Genomic DNA, 17,631 nt, shown 5'->3' on the forward strand with positions numbered 1-17,631 from the left:
ATTGTGTTTTTCCTTACTTGATTATACAGAGTGAATATCAGTGGCTGTTCTTGCATTAAGACAAAATCTGGCAAGATTAGGTGCGCGTAATATGCTCCATGTCGAAAAAGCACCGCCAGTGTTTACCGTGGTTTCACTTCGTTTCTTGTTGTTAAGTTTAAGCACAGACTGGATATTTTTTATTTATTTTTTGCTCACAGGAAATTATCTGGCTGTGCTGGGCGCTTGCCAATTTCAGACCGAGATGGGGGCGGATTGGAGGGGCGTTGAAGAGTATCAGTAAAATGACTGACAGGAGGCTCATGCAAATGCAAACAAGCTCTCTGGAGCTTAAAGGCGGTTTTCCAAACGGGTAATCTCAGTCAAATAACATACTCGTTCTGAGGCCATGGCTCAAATTGGGTTTTTTTTTTTTTTTTTAAATCATGTTATAGATATTTTTCCATGTCATCTGTACTAGTAAGAAATAAAAAAAAATATTACACTACTGCACCTTTAATTTGTTGAAGTACTACTAATATGTGCCACAATCTCAAAAACCTGCATTATAGTCGAATTCATCGTGATAATGATATCAATTACATAAAAATAAAGAAATCTTTTTAAATGTGCCACATCCGAACCCACCTTTGATCCACCACAAATCCAGACATCCTCTCTTTCTCTCTCGCCTATTGAACTCACCTGTTTCCTGCTAACCCTCATCTAATCCATTGTACTTATATCCGTTCACCTTGCTTAGTCAGGTTTTTCCCATTCCTCTTTTTTCGTTTGTTTGTCGTTGTTTTTGTTTTTTTTAACCGTTAACTCTAATCATTCATTTTCATTTCAGCAAACCGTTGGAAAACTAACTCTCGAGATTAGCGTTGCGCTCGATGAAATCATCTTTAAGTATCCTGATACTTCGTCACTATCAGCCAGAATGAACATTACACGCCCCCTCTGATTTATAGATAAAAGCTGGGACTCTTATTCTACGAAACATGAAATGCATTATCGACGTTCAACTGAGATCGACTGAAGGGTAAAAGCCTCAAACAGGGGACTATAAAAATAGATTGTGGTGTGTTCACCAAAATCCCAGGCCAAAGCATGTCATAGTGAGCTTATTTCATCCTGGCAGGGATGTACTGGTGTTTTACTGCTGATATGAGCTGAACGCTGATGACTCTGTAGTGTGCTGACACAATAAAAACGCAATATCACACTCCGCCGGTGTGGGCCACGGATACGGGATAGAGCCGTGAGCCCCAATATTTAATTTCTCATGTCAGGTTCTTTCATACAGGTCAGATTGTATTTAGCCCTGATCGTAACCATGGCCTGTGACTTTCATTTTTTACTACCTCTGGGGAAAAAATTTTGGGATCACCACACTTAGAGGATGTTCACGTGGCTTTTTAATAGCTGAACATTCTGGCTTTGTGAAACATACTTCGAAAAAGTTCAATGAAATTAGTTTAATTAATGGCATTTTTTTTCCCCCCAGATCAAGTACAGGAAAGAAAATTAAAAAAAAAAAAAAAAAATGTAATTAATTTGCATTTCTAAAATGAATACCAGCACAAGTCTAAAAATGCAAATTAGTCTGCAGTTAAACGAGAGGGCTTACAAACCTTAACCTTGGACTTTCTGAAAGGAAGCACGGCCCCAACAACCGAGTTGTCAATTCAAACAATGGAAAGGATTATAAAACTCATTCAAGAAGGAAATCCAACACGGAGTGTGGCCAAAAAGATATTGTTTGCTCCCAGTCAGCTGTGCGTAAACTTTAGCCCACTGTAAACTTGATCTGGAAAAAAAAATGCCATTAATTAAAACAATTTAATTGAACTTGTTTGAGGTCTTTTTCCTGAAGCCAGAATGTTCAGCTATTAAACCAAAAATTTCTGTCATATCTGTGACTTTGTTTATTTGCTACGAAGTAAAAAAAAAAAAAAAAAGCCAGGTGAGCATCCTCTAAGTGTGGTGATTCCATCATTTTTCCAATAGGTCGCATCCAAGAAGCTGGCAGCTAGACGTAACAGTGTAATGTTGGTGAACAGATAATAATTGAATACTTGTAGAAGGCACCTATCTATCAGTGTGGGTTACGCCACATGATAACTCCTAATATCTAACTCCATGAAGAGAACTTATCTAGCACTGTAGGCACACAACGCACACTTAACGTATGTTAATGCTGGGTAACACGTGCAGACAGCAGTCAGTGGCTAATGGAACTTAGCTAGTTCAGTAATGTCGAGGTCAAACGTTCACAAGGTTAATGTGACAGAAAGAGAGGTTGGGGGTTACAGTAGGTTGTAATGCTTTCCACTACCTTAATTAGGTTGTGCAAAAACATTGGCGGTGAGTTGCTAAAGGCAGGAAAATAAAAATCCGCAAGTCAGCTAGATTTTCCTGGTGAGTCTACAGCGCCATTTTGTTCATTAGGAGAGTGGAGGTCACGTTTCTCAGTTGAAGCCCAAAGGCATTTGTCCATATTGTTGAAGCCAGCAACTAACCGACACACTTTTTGCTCTTTGACAGCTTTTCAAATGCAAGGGAGCGGGACTCCTGTCTTCCCAGATGGCCGGGAGATTTGTCCGAAGATGCGTCGACTCCTATTCTTCCATCTGTCAAATGTTTTAATCGTTTTAATAAGCGTCAGCCGAATTTCATGCGACCGTTTGTTTATTTTCGGAGCATTTTAGTAGAATTTCAGCATACAAGCAAATTGCATTTTAGGATAATAGTAGGGGAAAAAAGTATAAACAACACGTGTTATTTTTGTGTTCTTTATGAACACATATTTGTGTGGAAGTGTACTAACACACAGCATGTATTAAAGGTACTAACACACTGATCATGTCCTTAACTAGACACGCAGGTGTGTTCAAAATTTTTAACACATCTGTTTTAAGAGTGAAGCTTTAATCGCCTAGGTAGTCGTCTTGTTTCATATTAAATCATCTGAATTCATTGTGATCTTGTGCATGATAGTGTTTTGTCCCAATGTGCTATTTGATCTGTTTCATTTGAAGGCGATACAAATTCATCCAATCACAATCAGTATTCAACTGATATTTGTAACGGTCCAGGGGTTCCCAAACTAGGGGTCATGACCCCACATGGGATCACTTGGGTTTAGAAATGGGTTCACAAATTTTATTCATTTATTTTCATAAATTCCTAAATCAGAAATATCACTTGAATTATAAAGACGGATGTTATGCTACTATTTTGAAATATTGCACGTAGCCTCATCTCATTCAAAACCTACTGACAGGGCTGTCTCGTGTAGCAGTCTTCTGGGTTTTCACGATTAGTAAACACTTCTTATATTTAGTAAGGTCGGAGTTTTTGATTTGAGACGCAGCTCATGACGACAATCACGACGACGGCCGAAAGATTTAAAGACAAACAGAGCTCGTCAGTGTGTTTAACAGTGCCGTGCGTGAAATCACTGAACATTTTACAGTTGTAAACGTGCCACGTCCGAATCCACGTCTGATCCGGAAACCGCCACAAATCCACAATCCAGTCCAGATATTATCTCTCTCTTTCTCTCTGTCGCTCTCGCTCTCTTGCACTCACATGTTTCCCGTTAACCCTCATCCACTTCAGTGTACTTATAGCAGGTTGACTTTCCTTAGTAAGGTTTCGCCAATTCCAGTGTGGATTTCCGAGTATGATTTTCTCCGTTTTTCCTCTTTTTCTTTCGATCGTTTCTTTGCCATTAATTCTAGACCGCCATTTTGATTTCGGCAAACGGCCGAAAAACGAAAGATCAAGATTAGCACGAGGTATCCTGATACAGACGTTCTCGTCGAGCGATGAGAATGAACACTTACACGCCTCCTCTGATTTATTCAAAGTTGGACTCCCTTCTAAACAAACTAGCATTGTCTCTCAAATCACACTTATGAACTATTCTAGACCGTTAACGAGTACTTAAACTGACCGGTTTCCCTGTAACGTGTCGCCTTCAAAACGTACTGAAAGGTCTGTCTTGTGGAGCGGTCTTCTAGATTAGTAAATACTTTTGAATGTTAGGTCAGAGGTTGTTGTTTTTTTGTTTTTTTTAAATTATTATTATTTTATTTGAGACACAGCTCGGTGGAAAGATTTACACACGAACAGAGCTCATCACTGCGCTCGCATGAAATCCCGGAACATTTTTCAGTTCTGCCAAGAAACCAGATGGACCGGGACGTTTCGGAGATGACGTGGCCATCTAGTACGTGTCACGTTAAACCCTCTAGATGTACGATAAGGTGCGCAGGCGAGTGTGTGGAGCTGCTTCTGTACATGTATACAAAGTCATGCCTCGAGTATAAGCCACGCTCCTCTGCTTCGTGTCACGTGCATCACACCACCCCGTCGTGGATTATTGTCCTACAACACGCCCCGCTGTGTGTTACTCCTTATGTGTCATTCGAAGCTGATCGAGCTGCGTCCTTTCAAACACGCTCCCTGACAATTTTTTTTTTTTTTTTGAAAAGCTGGGCTAAGGATACTGTAGTGAACACGTACAGCGGGGTAAAACGCAGGGTGACACCTCAGATCTATGCAATTTGCGGGACTGCAAAACTTCCTCCACTCAGTATATTAAAGCTTATAACACCTAAAATAAAGAGCAAACAAACCGGCTCTCGATAACCATGTTGGAGGATGTGGTTAAAGATATTCTGGATTATTCAGCACCTAAAGAATGTAGAATCATGCACCTTGCGGATATAAACGGACATCTTTCTTTAACCAAAATATTATTTATAGCAAGAAAAAAAGCCATCACAGGAAACTGTTATAAGACAGAACCAGCAAATATGAAACAATGGATGGAAATTGTACAAGAAGTCAACATAGTGGAAAAAAAAAAAATGACTTACCAGCTACGGTTGAAGGAAAAAGTTTTTTTTTTTTTTAATACGTGGGGAAAAACTGGAGGAGGTGTCGTGTGACGAAAATACACATGGAGTAACGTTCACGCAGATACAAGGATTCGTACTGTTTTGTAATGGACCGTTGTAACCACGGGCAACCGTGTACATTTTTATTTACTTGTTTATTTTTTATTATTTCTCTTTTTTCTTGTTCGACCGTTTGTTTGTTTTGCTGTGCTTTGTCTCGTTACACGAAAGCCCGATAAAAACATTAAAGTAGGAAGCAAAAAAAAAAAAAAAAGAAAAGAAAAGCTGTGCTAAGAAATGCAAGCTGAACCTTCCGTCTAGACCGGTGAGCCAGTGCAAGGAATAGTCCTTTTAGTGTTTTTGCTTTTTTTTTAGTCATAGACATAATAAAACGTTACAGTATTACTAAATGATAAAGCTGGAAATAAAACAAATTGAAGGCTTCCCCATTAATGACTAGTTTGTGGTTATAAACAAGACGATTTTAAAAGGTTATGTTTGGATTTGTAGAGCCGCTTCGTGTTAGCACTCTGGACTAGCGCCGTGAACTCCGGTGAGTGACTTCTGAGACTTATCCATTTGCCTTTAAACACCGTTTCATCAAGTTTATTTTATTCAATAAACAAACCATGTCAGGTCACTAGTCAGCCCGGACTGGGTAAATAAAATGATATCCTGTGAAGACTCTCTCCCGTCTGAGTTAATATGACCTAAATAGTTCAAGATAAAGATACAGGCACGTGAGCAATACTCTGAATAAACCACAAGAGAGGATCTGCTACAGGAGCCATGATGGTTCATGCTTAGAAAGATAGAGTCAATGAATTATGGCTCTGCTACATATATATATATATATATATATATATATATATATATATATATATATATGTATGTATATGTATATATAAATTTTTTTTTTCTACTGAAATACTTTGCTGTGTCCGCATCTCTGTAAAAGCGAACATGTCCCTGCTGGTTTAGAAAACGAACTGAGCCAGTGTCATGCGTTCTTACAGAAACATCGTTTAGTACGGGGTCGTTCTGACTGAACGTGAAGGTTAATGGATGATAATGGAAGAGCCAATGTTGGAATGATAAACTACATGACTTGACACCGCAGCAGCATTCTTACCATGAGGATGTGGATGAGGCTGCCTGTATACGAGTTCCACACCTTCAGTGTCAGGTTGTTGGCCGCTGTGATGACCATGTTGTCGTGGCGATTCCAGGCCACCATGGTGACCTTCAGTTTGGTCACTTTGTCCTCCAGGGGTGGAGGGTTGTACTTCCTGATGGAATAAAATAAAAGATTATATATATATGTATATATGTATGTATATACAGTGCCCTCCACTAATATTGGCACCCTTGGTAAATATGTACGGAAGCCCTAAGCAGTCATGCATTATTGATTTTGTTCTTTATTGTTTTCTCGTGATCTTGACATAACAAAAGTGGTTTTCAGTTATAGTTCTATCAAAAGTTGTATCAATGGGAATGTACTTCAAATATATCTCGACAAACATATGAATTCATAGGGCTGCCAATTAAAGCATTAATCTGAATTTGAATTCTTCTCCTCTAAAGTACCTTCAATATACAGTATTACAGGCTTGGAAATGAAAATTCTTTGCTGAACCGCTGAAACCAAGCACTACTTATTTTTTGATTTTTTCGTTAATAGTCTTTTTGGTTCAAATGCATAAGATGTATGTTTTTAGCAACCTGGAAAAACTTCAAACGTTTATTACTGTTAACATAAAACGCTAATCCGGCACTGAGAAGAAACGGTGAATGTGTATATTTTAATCGTTAACCAGTGCTGTAAAACTCGCACGTGGTACTAGTCTGGCCATATTGGAAAGTGTGATGTAGTGAAAGAATGAACTGTGGGTTCAACTAGCAGATCAGGTAACGACCTGCTTTAAAGAAGCTTCTAGCAGAGCAGACGAGGAAAAAAAAAAAAAAAAAGAAAAAAAGAAAAGAATCTCTACCAGCACTCATTCAAAAATCGTCCTGACGTTGTAAAACTAAAACAAAAGCCCGGTATGAATCTGATGTTGCTGCATGTTGTTCGACGTCGTACGAGTCGAAAGTTATAAAAACTACAAAATCTAACCTCATCAATAACACTCACGCAAACGAAGACAAGTTTGCACACACTGATCCGGTCTGTTATTCCGATTTATACCACAGCAATGCTGAATTCTCGATTCTGACCGGTCACAAAGTGATGATTCATGTTCTATAGCAGCAGCTCCGACATTAACGGCAGCTGTGATTCAAATAACGGGCTTTTATTAATGCGCTCGTTCGAATGCGTTATTTTTTCTATAGTAACACCTCAATCGCAGGAACTTAAAGTACATGGCAGATGCTCCACAAAAACTGATTTAAAAAAATGGATTTAATTATTGATCTATTGAGGTTTTCTATAAGGGGATGTTTATTTAGCATTTATGGAAGGAGTCTCCATTGTTAGCATTTTTTTTGTTCTGAGCAGAGGCAGAGGCGATGCTGTAACTTTACGCTTAAATCTTTAAGACAGAGGACTTTGCGTTTTCTCAAATGAAATGTTACTGTTGTTAGTTGTTGGCAAATTGCTGTGCTATAAGCGAAATAAAACACTTCGGGACGATGCTGTTATTGGAAAATAATCGACTTTGAGGTTGTAACAGTAACTCGACGTCACACCACTCCGTTGTTCATTGCAACACCATTCACTTGAACTAAAACCTGTAAAAAAACAGAGACCGGTGTGTGGGGTCGTGCGTTACCCGGGCAGTTTGGTGGCCATGTCCAGCAATATGCTTCTCCAGTCCTGTTGCTGCAGCTGCCATATCCGCGCCGTCCCGTCTCTACTGCCGCTCACAAACCTGCGCATACACACCGTGCACGTGTAAACAAGCCTGGATTCAAACTCACACTCACTGGGACCATGTCAATTAAGAGAACACGACATGAAGGACAAGCTGACCAAACTCCCTTCTGTTTACAGTTTACTTCAAGGGTAGGACGTCATTTTATCCATGTAAAAGTCACTCCTCGAGATAAGCGACGTCTCTGATTAAGATGCTGTCTCCTCCGGTATCCTCCATGCAGATTTAAAAAAAAAAAAAAAAACTCCTGGACTTTCCTGGTTTGCAGACCATATCTATTAGCTAATTATTAACAGCATTTAACATTCTGTAATACTCCAGCTGATATCGCTCACTTAAGTCCAACGTAGTAATTGCACCGAACTAGTCCGTGACTCTGTTTTCTGCGACCTCTACACGGTGTACTTGGCTCTAACCAAATGTCAGTAACAGGACCTGAGCGGTCCCTCCAGGATTTTGTGATTTTGCGATCGCAGAAATGAACGTAAAATCAAGGAAACTCTGCGATATTCAGAGGAGCTTGCAACTTTTCAAAACGATCACGGATTTTCCGCGGGTTTGGGCCGAGACGCGTCATGTGACGTCATCGCAACGCGCTGTAAAGCCGTCTTCGATTCACGTGCGTCGAACACGAGTACCAGCTAAAAGGTCTCATTTCCCAACCACCATCACTGTGAAAGAGTGTGTGAAACAATTTCGATTTATAAATCCAAAACATTTCAGCATAATTTAATGTTTTAGCATCTTCAACGTAGACGGCCCTTTTCGCCTAGAGTTTCCAGAAATGTATTCTTGGCGTTTTCTCGACCGATTTCTTGAGGAATTTCCCCTGAGGTGCTTTTTTAAACAGTATTAAAGTTAAGAGTTCACACCGACGCTGGACGGAAATATTTCGCTCCGAGTCGTCCGTTTAAAAAAAGATTTTATTGTAAATAAAATGTTCGTTTTCTCATGAAACAAACGAGTACGTCGGCGCGATTGTATTTTTGTCTACGACACCGATTTCACACGTTTAATCACACACCTTCAGATCGAAAGCTTTTTAACGATCGTGAGAAACATTTCAGTCGAGTGTCCACAAACTTCTGACCGGCGGTGTACATTTCAGAAAATCGTTCTATTATTATTTGAAGTCTTTCTTTTCCACGTATGTAGCATTTCGACTCATTGATTGGCTGCTTATTCGGCAAGAACAAGGAGCTTTTCGTCCTGTTCCACCCGTCCTTACTGCTAACGCAAGTAAGTATCCTTATTTATAACACCACTGGGTGGTGTTTATACCTCTCCCTCTCTCCTCGTCCCTCGTTCTGCTTCTCTCAGCTTCCCCTATTGCCAGACTTCCCCTCATTAAAATGAGTGTGACAGACGGAAACACACAGATCTCCTCAGAGGTTGTGCGTTGTGTTTCACGGCGAATACGCAAGGGGCTTTAAATTTGGCGTGTAAGCGTCGTAAATGCTCGTGCATGCGTCCATGTGTGTGTTTGTAAAGTACATACTTATTTAAACCCATGTATGAGTGTGTGTGTGTGTGTGTGTGTGTGTGTGTGTGTGTGTGTAGGTGTTGGCATGAGTCGTTGCTTGGTTTTCTTTCATCTCGTCGTCGTTGGTTTTTTATTTTCCACTGACGTCAGATCATGACACCGGAACATGCCGGTTCGCTTAATCAGAACTGATGTTCCTTTAACAGCTAGCACAGACACGCACACACACACACACACACACACATCTCACCTGTCTCCTCCATGTGAGAACTGGATGCTGTCGACTTTATCCTACAGAAAGGTGATTAAAGCATGAAGAGAGTGTGACAACCAGACAGTAAGAAAAGTTTCATGACTTCATTTCAACCACACACACACACTCTCTCACACACACACACACACACACACTCACAGTGTGCGACTCCAGCTCGGCTATCTTCTCTGGCTGATCTCCACCAAAGTAGTACACTCTGATAATGTGATCAGTGCTGCCTGTGGCCAAAAACATCCCACCTGAAACACAGCAGTTATCACTATATTTAGATTACATTCGATTACATGACATTACATTTAATCCGTTAGCAGGCACTCGAATACAGAGCAACTTATAAGTGAGACAGAATTCAATCCCGAGCATTTAAGCTGAGCAGCTGAAGGTCCATCACTGGCTCGTATACTGAACTCACAACCTTCAGGGTACAAGCGCGGAGCTTGCATGTGGTCGAGTTCATAATAAAACCGTGAACAGGACTGATTCGCTAGCCGTGGTTCTTCTTTCGTACGAGATAACAAAGAAAATCTACAGCACACGCAAAAGAAATAAGCGTATAAATACGTGGGATTATTTATCAGTTAAATAGCACAGGAGACCGTTGCGGCTAAATGACGTCACGTGACGCGTCTCGGCCCAGATCGGCGGAAAATCTGCGGTAATTTTGAAAAATTGCGAGCTCCTCCGAATACTACAGAGTTTGCCTGATTTTGCCTTCGTTTCTGCGATCGCTAAATCGCGGCCGGAGGAGCCGGGACGGGTTTATAAACATCGACTATTAAGGAATTTCGCCCCCTCTGGTACAAAGATGCTATTACGAGCAACCTGAGGAAGGACGTTTCCTAACTTTTCCAAACACAATCCAAACACGGGCAGGATTGGGGTGTTTAAAAGGCACTGAATTCTCCGATATGAAATGTAAACACCATCGAAGTCACAGTACTGTAATGTATTGCTTCACAAACCAGGCACTGCCTTGCATTCAAATTTAAAACCACATTTTGACAGTCTGCGTTTACACCTACAAGTTGTAGTGGAACTAAATGATCAGACTTAGATCAGACTTGAGTGATAGATTGAGTTTTGAATCAATCTGAAATCCAAAGTAGTTTTATTTCAGTGTTACATTGAAACATTCACGCCAATTTTAAAAATTCAGATTTGACTTGAAATAGGGCTAAGCAAAAGCAATTCGGATCTAGAATGAGAAACCGCGTGCTGATTGGACAGATATCGGCGGTTCACGGCAATGGAAGTCTGTCTCACCCAAAAACCGTCTATAACTGCTTCAAATGACATTGTTTAAGCTAAATAAATAAAACAGTGAACAAACCGGATTTGAAACGTGTTATTCGGACTGTTCTAAACAGATACGGATATGAGGTGCACTAATCGATTTCTTCTCAAGAAAGATTCACAGGGCATGTATTAGGGTACGTATTAGGACTGGGATCTTGCAGGACGCTATAAAAAAAACAGTCGCACAAGTGACTTCAGATATGAAGCTCGCAGGATAAAGAAAAGCTGCATTCGTTAACATGAACGTACAAGCGTGTGTTCGTTCATCCTTAGTAACTGCCTGGTCTGGATCGCGCTGGTTTAAATTACGCTACTACTTTTGTTAACGTCTTGGGAAATCGAACCGGTTGTTTGAAAATATCTCAGGCACGTACAGACAATAAAGTAAGACTTCACAGAGAATGCTGGCGGCGCCGGGATTTCTCCCTCTGGGATTTTATCAGTGTTTTCCTATGTGTCCGGGGCCATAGTGGTAGCTTTCGTAATCAATTTTTAAAAAATAATAAATCCAGAGTGGTGCAACAGAGAATCAACAGAGAATCCCGGCGAGGGACGCGAAGATTCGCCGTAAACAGGATGTTTTGTTGCTCTGCTCTGAAGTGAAGTCAGACGGCATGTTATTAAGGTTCTTATAGGATAGAAAACATGCGGAAAGGAAACGCGTATTACGAAATGTGACACACTTTATTGTCATCAATCCTGAAAACTGCAGACACCGCATTTTCCCCACGGGCGTTAAAATCACAAGCACGACTTAGAATCTATCGGAGATCATCGATCATCCCAACCCCAATTCTCGTGTGTGTGGAAGAGGGCAAATAGCAAGATGTGGCCGTCTGGCTTCACACGAGAGTACCCTCTTTGGAGAAGTAAACAGATACAGACGGTGCCATTTTGTTACAGCGCTTAAAGTTAAAAGTGGAACTAAATTAACTAAAGCTCATGTCAGAATGAAACTCGGCAAAAACTTGTGATTCCAGTTGTCCGAGGTCAAATTACTACACGGTTTTGTTTCTTTTTATACGTGGACGCGAGTCTATATTTGGTTTAAGCCGAAAATCGTGCACGTTCGCTAAACTGTTTCTTCAAGGCCCTTTCAGGTGTGATTTTAAGCTTTATAAATAAATAAACTTGACCGATAACTTGACTTGTGTTAGTTTCCTGTATTCCTTTGTTATGTATGGAATGTTGCATGGGTGGGATCAGCCGCATCATTATAAACGTCTGTCGGTGATGACACGCTGGGACAGGGACTGGGACAGGGACAGGGAAAGGGCAGAAGGAAGGGCAGAAGGGCTGTGTTTCCGGCCTACCTGCGCTGAATGATGAGCAGATCATCTGCACACCCGGTCTGGGCCGTTCTGTGAATTTGCTGGGTCGCGGCCTGCATGGGCGCGTAAACACACACTGTTACATGATGACATTACGTGACAAATGAGAATGAAAATTAGGAGCGTGCGTGAGAATGAACCGGAGACGTGTGGGTTCGGGTACGTGTCGCGGCTCCTGGCGGGAAGCGTGTAAAGAGCGCTCACCCAAATTTGAGCGTCCGAGCGTCCCACTGCCAGAAGCAGATCGTTCCGTCGGCACCGGTGGAGGACAGAAACCTCTTATAACCGCTGCAAAGAGGAGAGAACTACACACACACACACACACACACACACATACACACACAAGGAAAATGTATATGCATGGTAGGGCTCGGAATACGATGATAATATCAATATCATGATAAATTACATCACAGTAAACTCCCATCCTGCTGTAAGTGAAACACAGTTTGTATGTTTGTAAGTGTGTTTTTGGGAGTAAATGTGTGTGTGTGTGTGTGTGTGTGTACCTGTAGTGACGTTATAGAGGCTGCATGTCCCTCTAGCACAGCCAGTGGAGCGCAAGTCTGCAGACACCACACTCTGATCATCTTATCACAGCTTCCAGCTGCCAGCAGTGTGTTCTCGTAGTTCACCGCCATGTCTGAGATTTCTGCAGCATGACCCCTCAGTGTGGCTAGCAATCTCCCGTCATCCGTGGCCCAAATTTTCACCAGGCAGTCATCTGAACCCTACAGCAGAGTTAAGAGCTGCTCAGCAAACCATGAGAGCAAAACTGGCCGTGCTCTCTGGGTGGGAGGGACAGACTAGTCTCTCCACTGTCAATCAGTGACACTAGCCAATTGAGCTGATCTGTGCAAAGGAGGTTTAGATAGAGCGTTCCTCTGAGTGTGTTACTCCCCGGTTAGTAGTTGTGTGTGAAATGTGAAGGGGTAGCTAGTAAGGCTGGGCGATATAGCGATATAACATCGATAATGTAATAAATGGTTAGCATGTTTGCTTCGTACCTCCAGGGTTGGGGGTGTGAATCCCGCCTCCGCCCTGTGTGTGTGGAGTTTGCATGTTCTCCCCGTGCTTCGGGGGTTTCCTCCGGGTACTCCGCTCCCATTGTGTCGTTTTTTTTTTTGGTCGTTGTTTTTTTACTTCATCTTCTTTGTCTTTGTAGGCATTGAAGTATCGTCAAACTCAATTTCACGGTTCTTGTTTATTTTACTGCTGTTTGTTAGCTAAACTATATATCACAGCATGTATCGTAGAAATGTTCTCAAGTATCGTGATATGATATTTTTGTCATATCGCCCAGCCCTAGTAGCTAGTGAGTGGGTGGGACTTGACGAGACCAAATGTTTGTTTTTTTTAAATTGCATTTTTTTTAATATAAACATTAAACATAATGCTAATATTTTAAAATATAAACATAAAATATGAACAACATTAAGTATAAATGTAAACTGATGAGTGATGTCAAGCCTCCTCGGGCCGAGCGCTGCGCGTAGAGGCGCTCGGTGCGCACAGCAGCCCATCATGTGTTGTCATGTGTTTTGTTTACGTTGCCACGTGTGTTTTTGTTTTGATTTGTGTCTTCTCTCCACCCATAAGTTTGTGCATTTAAACCCTCATGTTTCTTTGTTTAAGTGCGAAGTATTGCTCGGTGTTTACCCGCCTGTCTTTACTAAGCCTTCTGCTTCTGTACTCGCTACTGTGGTTTCTTGACATCTGCTAGTTTCCTGACTTTCAGTTTTTGCTTCAGCCCAGTTGACTCATGCTTCAGCCCAACTGACTCTTGCTTCAGCCCAGTTGACTCTTGCTTCAGCCCAGTTGACTCTTGCTTCAGCCAGCTGACTCTTGCTTCAGCCCAATTGACTCTTGCTTCAGCCCAATTGACTCTTACTTCAGCCCAGTTGACTCTTGCTTCAGCCCAGTTGACTCGTGCTTCAGCCCAGTTGACTCGTGCTTCAGCCCAGCTGACTCTTGCTTCAGCCCAGCTGACTCATACTTCAGTCCAGCTGACTCGTGCTTCAGCCCAATTGACTCTTGCTTCAGTCCAGCTGACTCGTGCTTCAGCCCAGCTGACTCGTGCTTCAGCCCAGCTGACTCTTGCTTCAGCCCAGCTGACTCTTGCTTCAGCCCAGCTGACTCTTGCTTCAGCCCAGCTGACTCATACTTCAGTCCAGCTGACTCGTGCTTCAGCCCAATTGACTCTTGCTTCAGTCCAGCTGACTCGTGCTTCAGCCCAGCTGACTCGTGCTTCAGCCCAGCTGACTCTTGCTTCAGCCCAGCTGACTCTTGCTTCAGCCAAGCTGACTCATGCTTCAGCCAAGCTGACTCATGCTTCAGCCAAGCTGACTCATGCTTCAGCCCAGTTAACTCTTGCTTCAGCCCAGTTGACCAAGTTGATGTTTGTTCATCACCTAACCCTAGCTCGTTTGTTGACCTTGACCTTACCTACGTTATTGGATTTGTCTCTCATTAAAGATATATATCACTTTATACTGCATCTGCATCCGTCTCAGCCTCGGTTACATGACAAGAAGAAAAGATATGACATTCTTTCATTTTAAAAAATGGAATCATCTGCAATTTGCTACAGTATCACACTTTTGCCTCAGGCCACATCACATCACCCTGTCATTGATTGATTGTTTTCCCATAACAGCACATCCCATTGTGTTTTATTCTTGACATATGTGTCATTCCATTTCAAGCGGTCTAATGCAGATTGCTCAAATGTTTTTAATTATCCTTTTTTTGTTGTTGAGTGATTGCCTCTATGTATTGGTATTGCAAAATCACCATTTTTAAAAAAGACATTTTTTATTTTACATGGTTTAATTACGACTGTCGTCACTTACTGCTTTTATCACAGGAGAAACAACACCACGGCTCTGTTTGTTACACTGTTCACAAGTGGCCGACCTTCCAAAATTCCTCCAAGAGCACAGCGATGACTCATCCAGGAAGTCACAAAAGAGCCAAGGACAACATCAAAGGACCTACAGGCCTCTCTTGTATCAATAAAGGTCACTGTTCAGAAACTATCAGAAAGACACTGGGGAACAATGGCACCCATGGAAGCATGGCGAGGTGAAAACCATTGCTAACCCAGAAGAACATTAAGGTTCGTCTGAATTTTGCCAAAACACACCTTGATGATCCTCAAACCTTTTGGGAGAATGTTCTGTGGATTGATGGCTCGAAATCAGAACTATTTGGAAGACAGGAGTCCCGTTAAATCTGGCGTAAACGAAACACAGAACTCCACGAAAATATCATCATACCTGTGGTCAAGCATGGTGGTGGCAGTGTGATGGTGTGGGGATGCTTTGCTGCTTCAGGGCCTCAGCAACTTGTAATAATTGAGGGAAACATGAATTCTGCTCTCTACCAGAAAATCCTAAAGGAGAATATCCGCTCTTCAGTCCGTAAATTGAAACTCAAGAGCGACTAGATTACGCGGCAAGACAACGATCCAAAGCATAGGAGTAAACCCCAGTCCTAGAAGTACTGTAAGTGAAAGACTGATCTCCAGTTATCAGAAGTGTTTAGTTGCAGTTATGGCTGCTAAAGGTGGCACAACCAGATTTTATGTTTAAGGGGGCAATCAGTTTGGAAATTTTTTTTTTTTGCTTCAATAAAATAAAGAAATGAATTAAAACGGTATTGTGTGTTTGCGCAGGTTGCCTTTGATCTATGTTGTATTTTGTTTCAAGATCTAAGACTATTTAGTATGAGATAAACACAAACGCGGAAGAAATCAAATACTCTTTCACAGCACTGTACATAAGAGGTAAACACCCCCAAAAAAAAAAAAGATCAGAAAAATGAAAGGAATTTCACTAGGATTAACACCATTTCATGGATTAACACCATTTCCGACTTTATTTGAATGATTTTCTTAGAAATAAAACATTTCACCATTACAAGGAATCACAACTAATTGTCTTTCAGGTTTAACTTCTTTTTCTTTTTTCTGGTTTAGTTTTTTTTTTTTTTTAACTCGTAGAAACAGAGCTCAAGTGTTCACGACATCTAACCAGTGTGGATTTTGAAACTTAAAATGAGGTAATTGGTACGAACGTTCGTTTCCCATGACATCGTGCAAAAACAACTTACAAAGGAGAACCCATTCCAGCAGCTTTCCCTCGTTCAAAAAAAAAAACAACCTCTGAAACAATACTATCTTAATCCGACACACAACACGCGCTACACCTTCACTTCCTGTTTAATACTGCTGCAAATCATAATAATAATTATTTAAAACAATACAAAAAAAAAAAAAACATGCACGCGCTCATTTTGTGAAAACTGTTAAACCAGTCTGAGAGTCTGTGCTTTACATGCGCGGCGTGTTCGGAGTTACGGCGCTCTCCGTAAGAGACGAGGGGCCAGGCGCATTCCCGAAAACGCATGTTACACACACGCTGAATGCCAATGTCACACTCGCTTACAGCTCTGCGATACGAATGAGATGATGATGATATCCTATTCTTGCCTTGCTTCCACAGCCACAAAAGAAACACGACGCACACAGAAAGACACACCCCCCCATCACACACACACACACACACACACACACACTTGAGCAAGCATCAGGAGAGAGAAGGAGAAAGAGATTGAAGTGGAGGGAAGGCGAAAAGGGAGGGAGAGGTGGGTGGGTGTAATCGTTGCAGTTCAGCCATTTTTGGTTATTTAAAAACTATTGCAGGAGAAAATGGAACCCGAGCGCGCACCGAGAAACGGACGAGAGGAAGAACGCGCTCTCGGAGGAAGAACAAATACGTGACAAAGTTAAAGGTTACACTGCTGGACAGGGTCAACATCGTCATCACAGGCAGCATTTCAAACTTCCTAGTTTCCATGTTAGAAATTAAATTTGGATAAATAATTAGTTATAATATATATATATATAAATATATACTACCTATATATATACATATTATATTACATATATATATATATATATATATATATATATATATATATATATATATATATATATATGTACGTTTATAAAACATCTCTGTTGAATTCTCAAATCTGATTCATCAGTAGGTGTTGATGAATTTTCGACAACAGCGGCGTTTCTATAGTAACAGCTAGTTCACAGGGACGGTCCACGTAATCCAAGGTTAATAATAAATGGATGTTTAAAGCTGGCGTAAGCGATTACAGGAGCGAACCTGCCTCACAGACATACTATAAAAGAGTATGCTGGGGTGTTTGTTAATAAACAATTTTTTTTAAATGGAATCGTTGGCAAATATCTCTCGTATAACATGAATTAAACACTCTGAGACGTTTTATTCTCGTACTCGTAGCTCATACTATGACAATATGAATGACAACAGTAGTGCTTTTCAAGCACCACTAATAACTGCAAATGTGACTACAGTCTGAACAGACAAGTTATCACTGTTCATGATGTATTAAAGGGTGAGGTGGGGGGAGGGGGGGGGGATAATAAAGCGCCATGGTA

At 41.2% G+C, this 17,631-nt stretch overlaps 1 protein-coding gene across 1 annotated transcript in view; it reads right to left on the reverse strand.

Moving 5' to 3' along the window:
• The window catches only part of phip (pleckstrin homology domain interacting protein), a 55,065-nt gene that overhangs the window by 22,884 nt on the left and 14,550 nt on the right, over positions 1-17,631 (reverse strand). The window contains exons 8-14 of the mRNA XM_053643838.1: positions 12,665-12,886; positions 12,360-12,460; positions 12,138-12,208; positions 9,667-9,767; positions 9,505-9,545; positions 7,670-7,768; positions 6,025-6,181 (exon numbers count right to left, since the gene is read on the reverse strand). Of these exons, the coding sequence (XP_053499813.1) occupies positions 6,025-6,181; positions 7,670-7,768; positions 9,505-9,545; positions 9,667-9,767; positions 12,138-12,208; positions 12,360-12,460; positions 12,665-12,886 (792 nt within the window). The remainder of the gene's footprint in view (positions 1-6,024; positions 6,182-7,669; positions 7,769-9,504; positions 9,546-9,666; positions 9,768-12,137; positions 12,209-12,359; positions 12,461-12,664; positions 12,887-17,631) is intronic.

Source organism: Ictalurus furcatus, chromosome 15 (genome assembly GCF_023375685.1).
Source record: "Ictalurus furcatus strain D&B chromosome 15, Billie_1.0, whole genome shotgun sequence".
Lineage (NCBI taxonomy): Eukaryota > Metazoa > Chordata > Actinopteri > Siluriformes > Ictaluridae > Ictalurus > Ictalurus furcatus.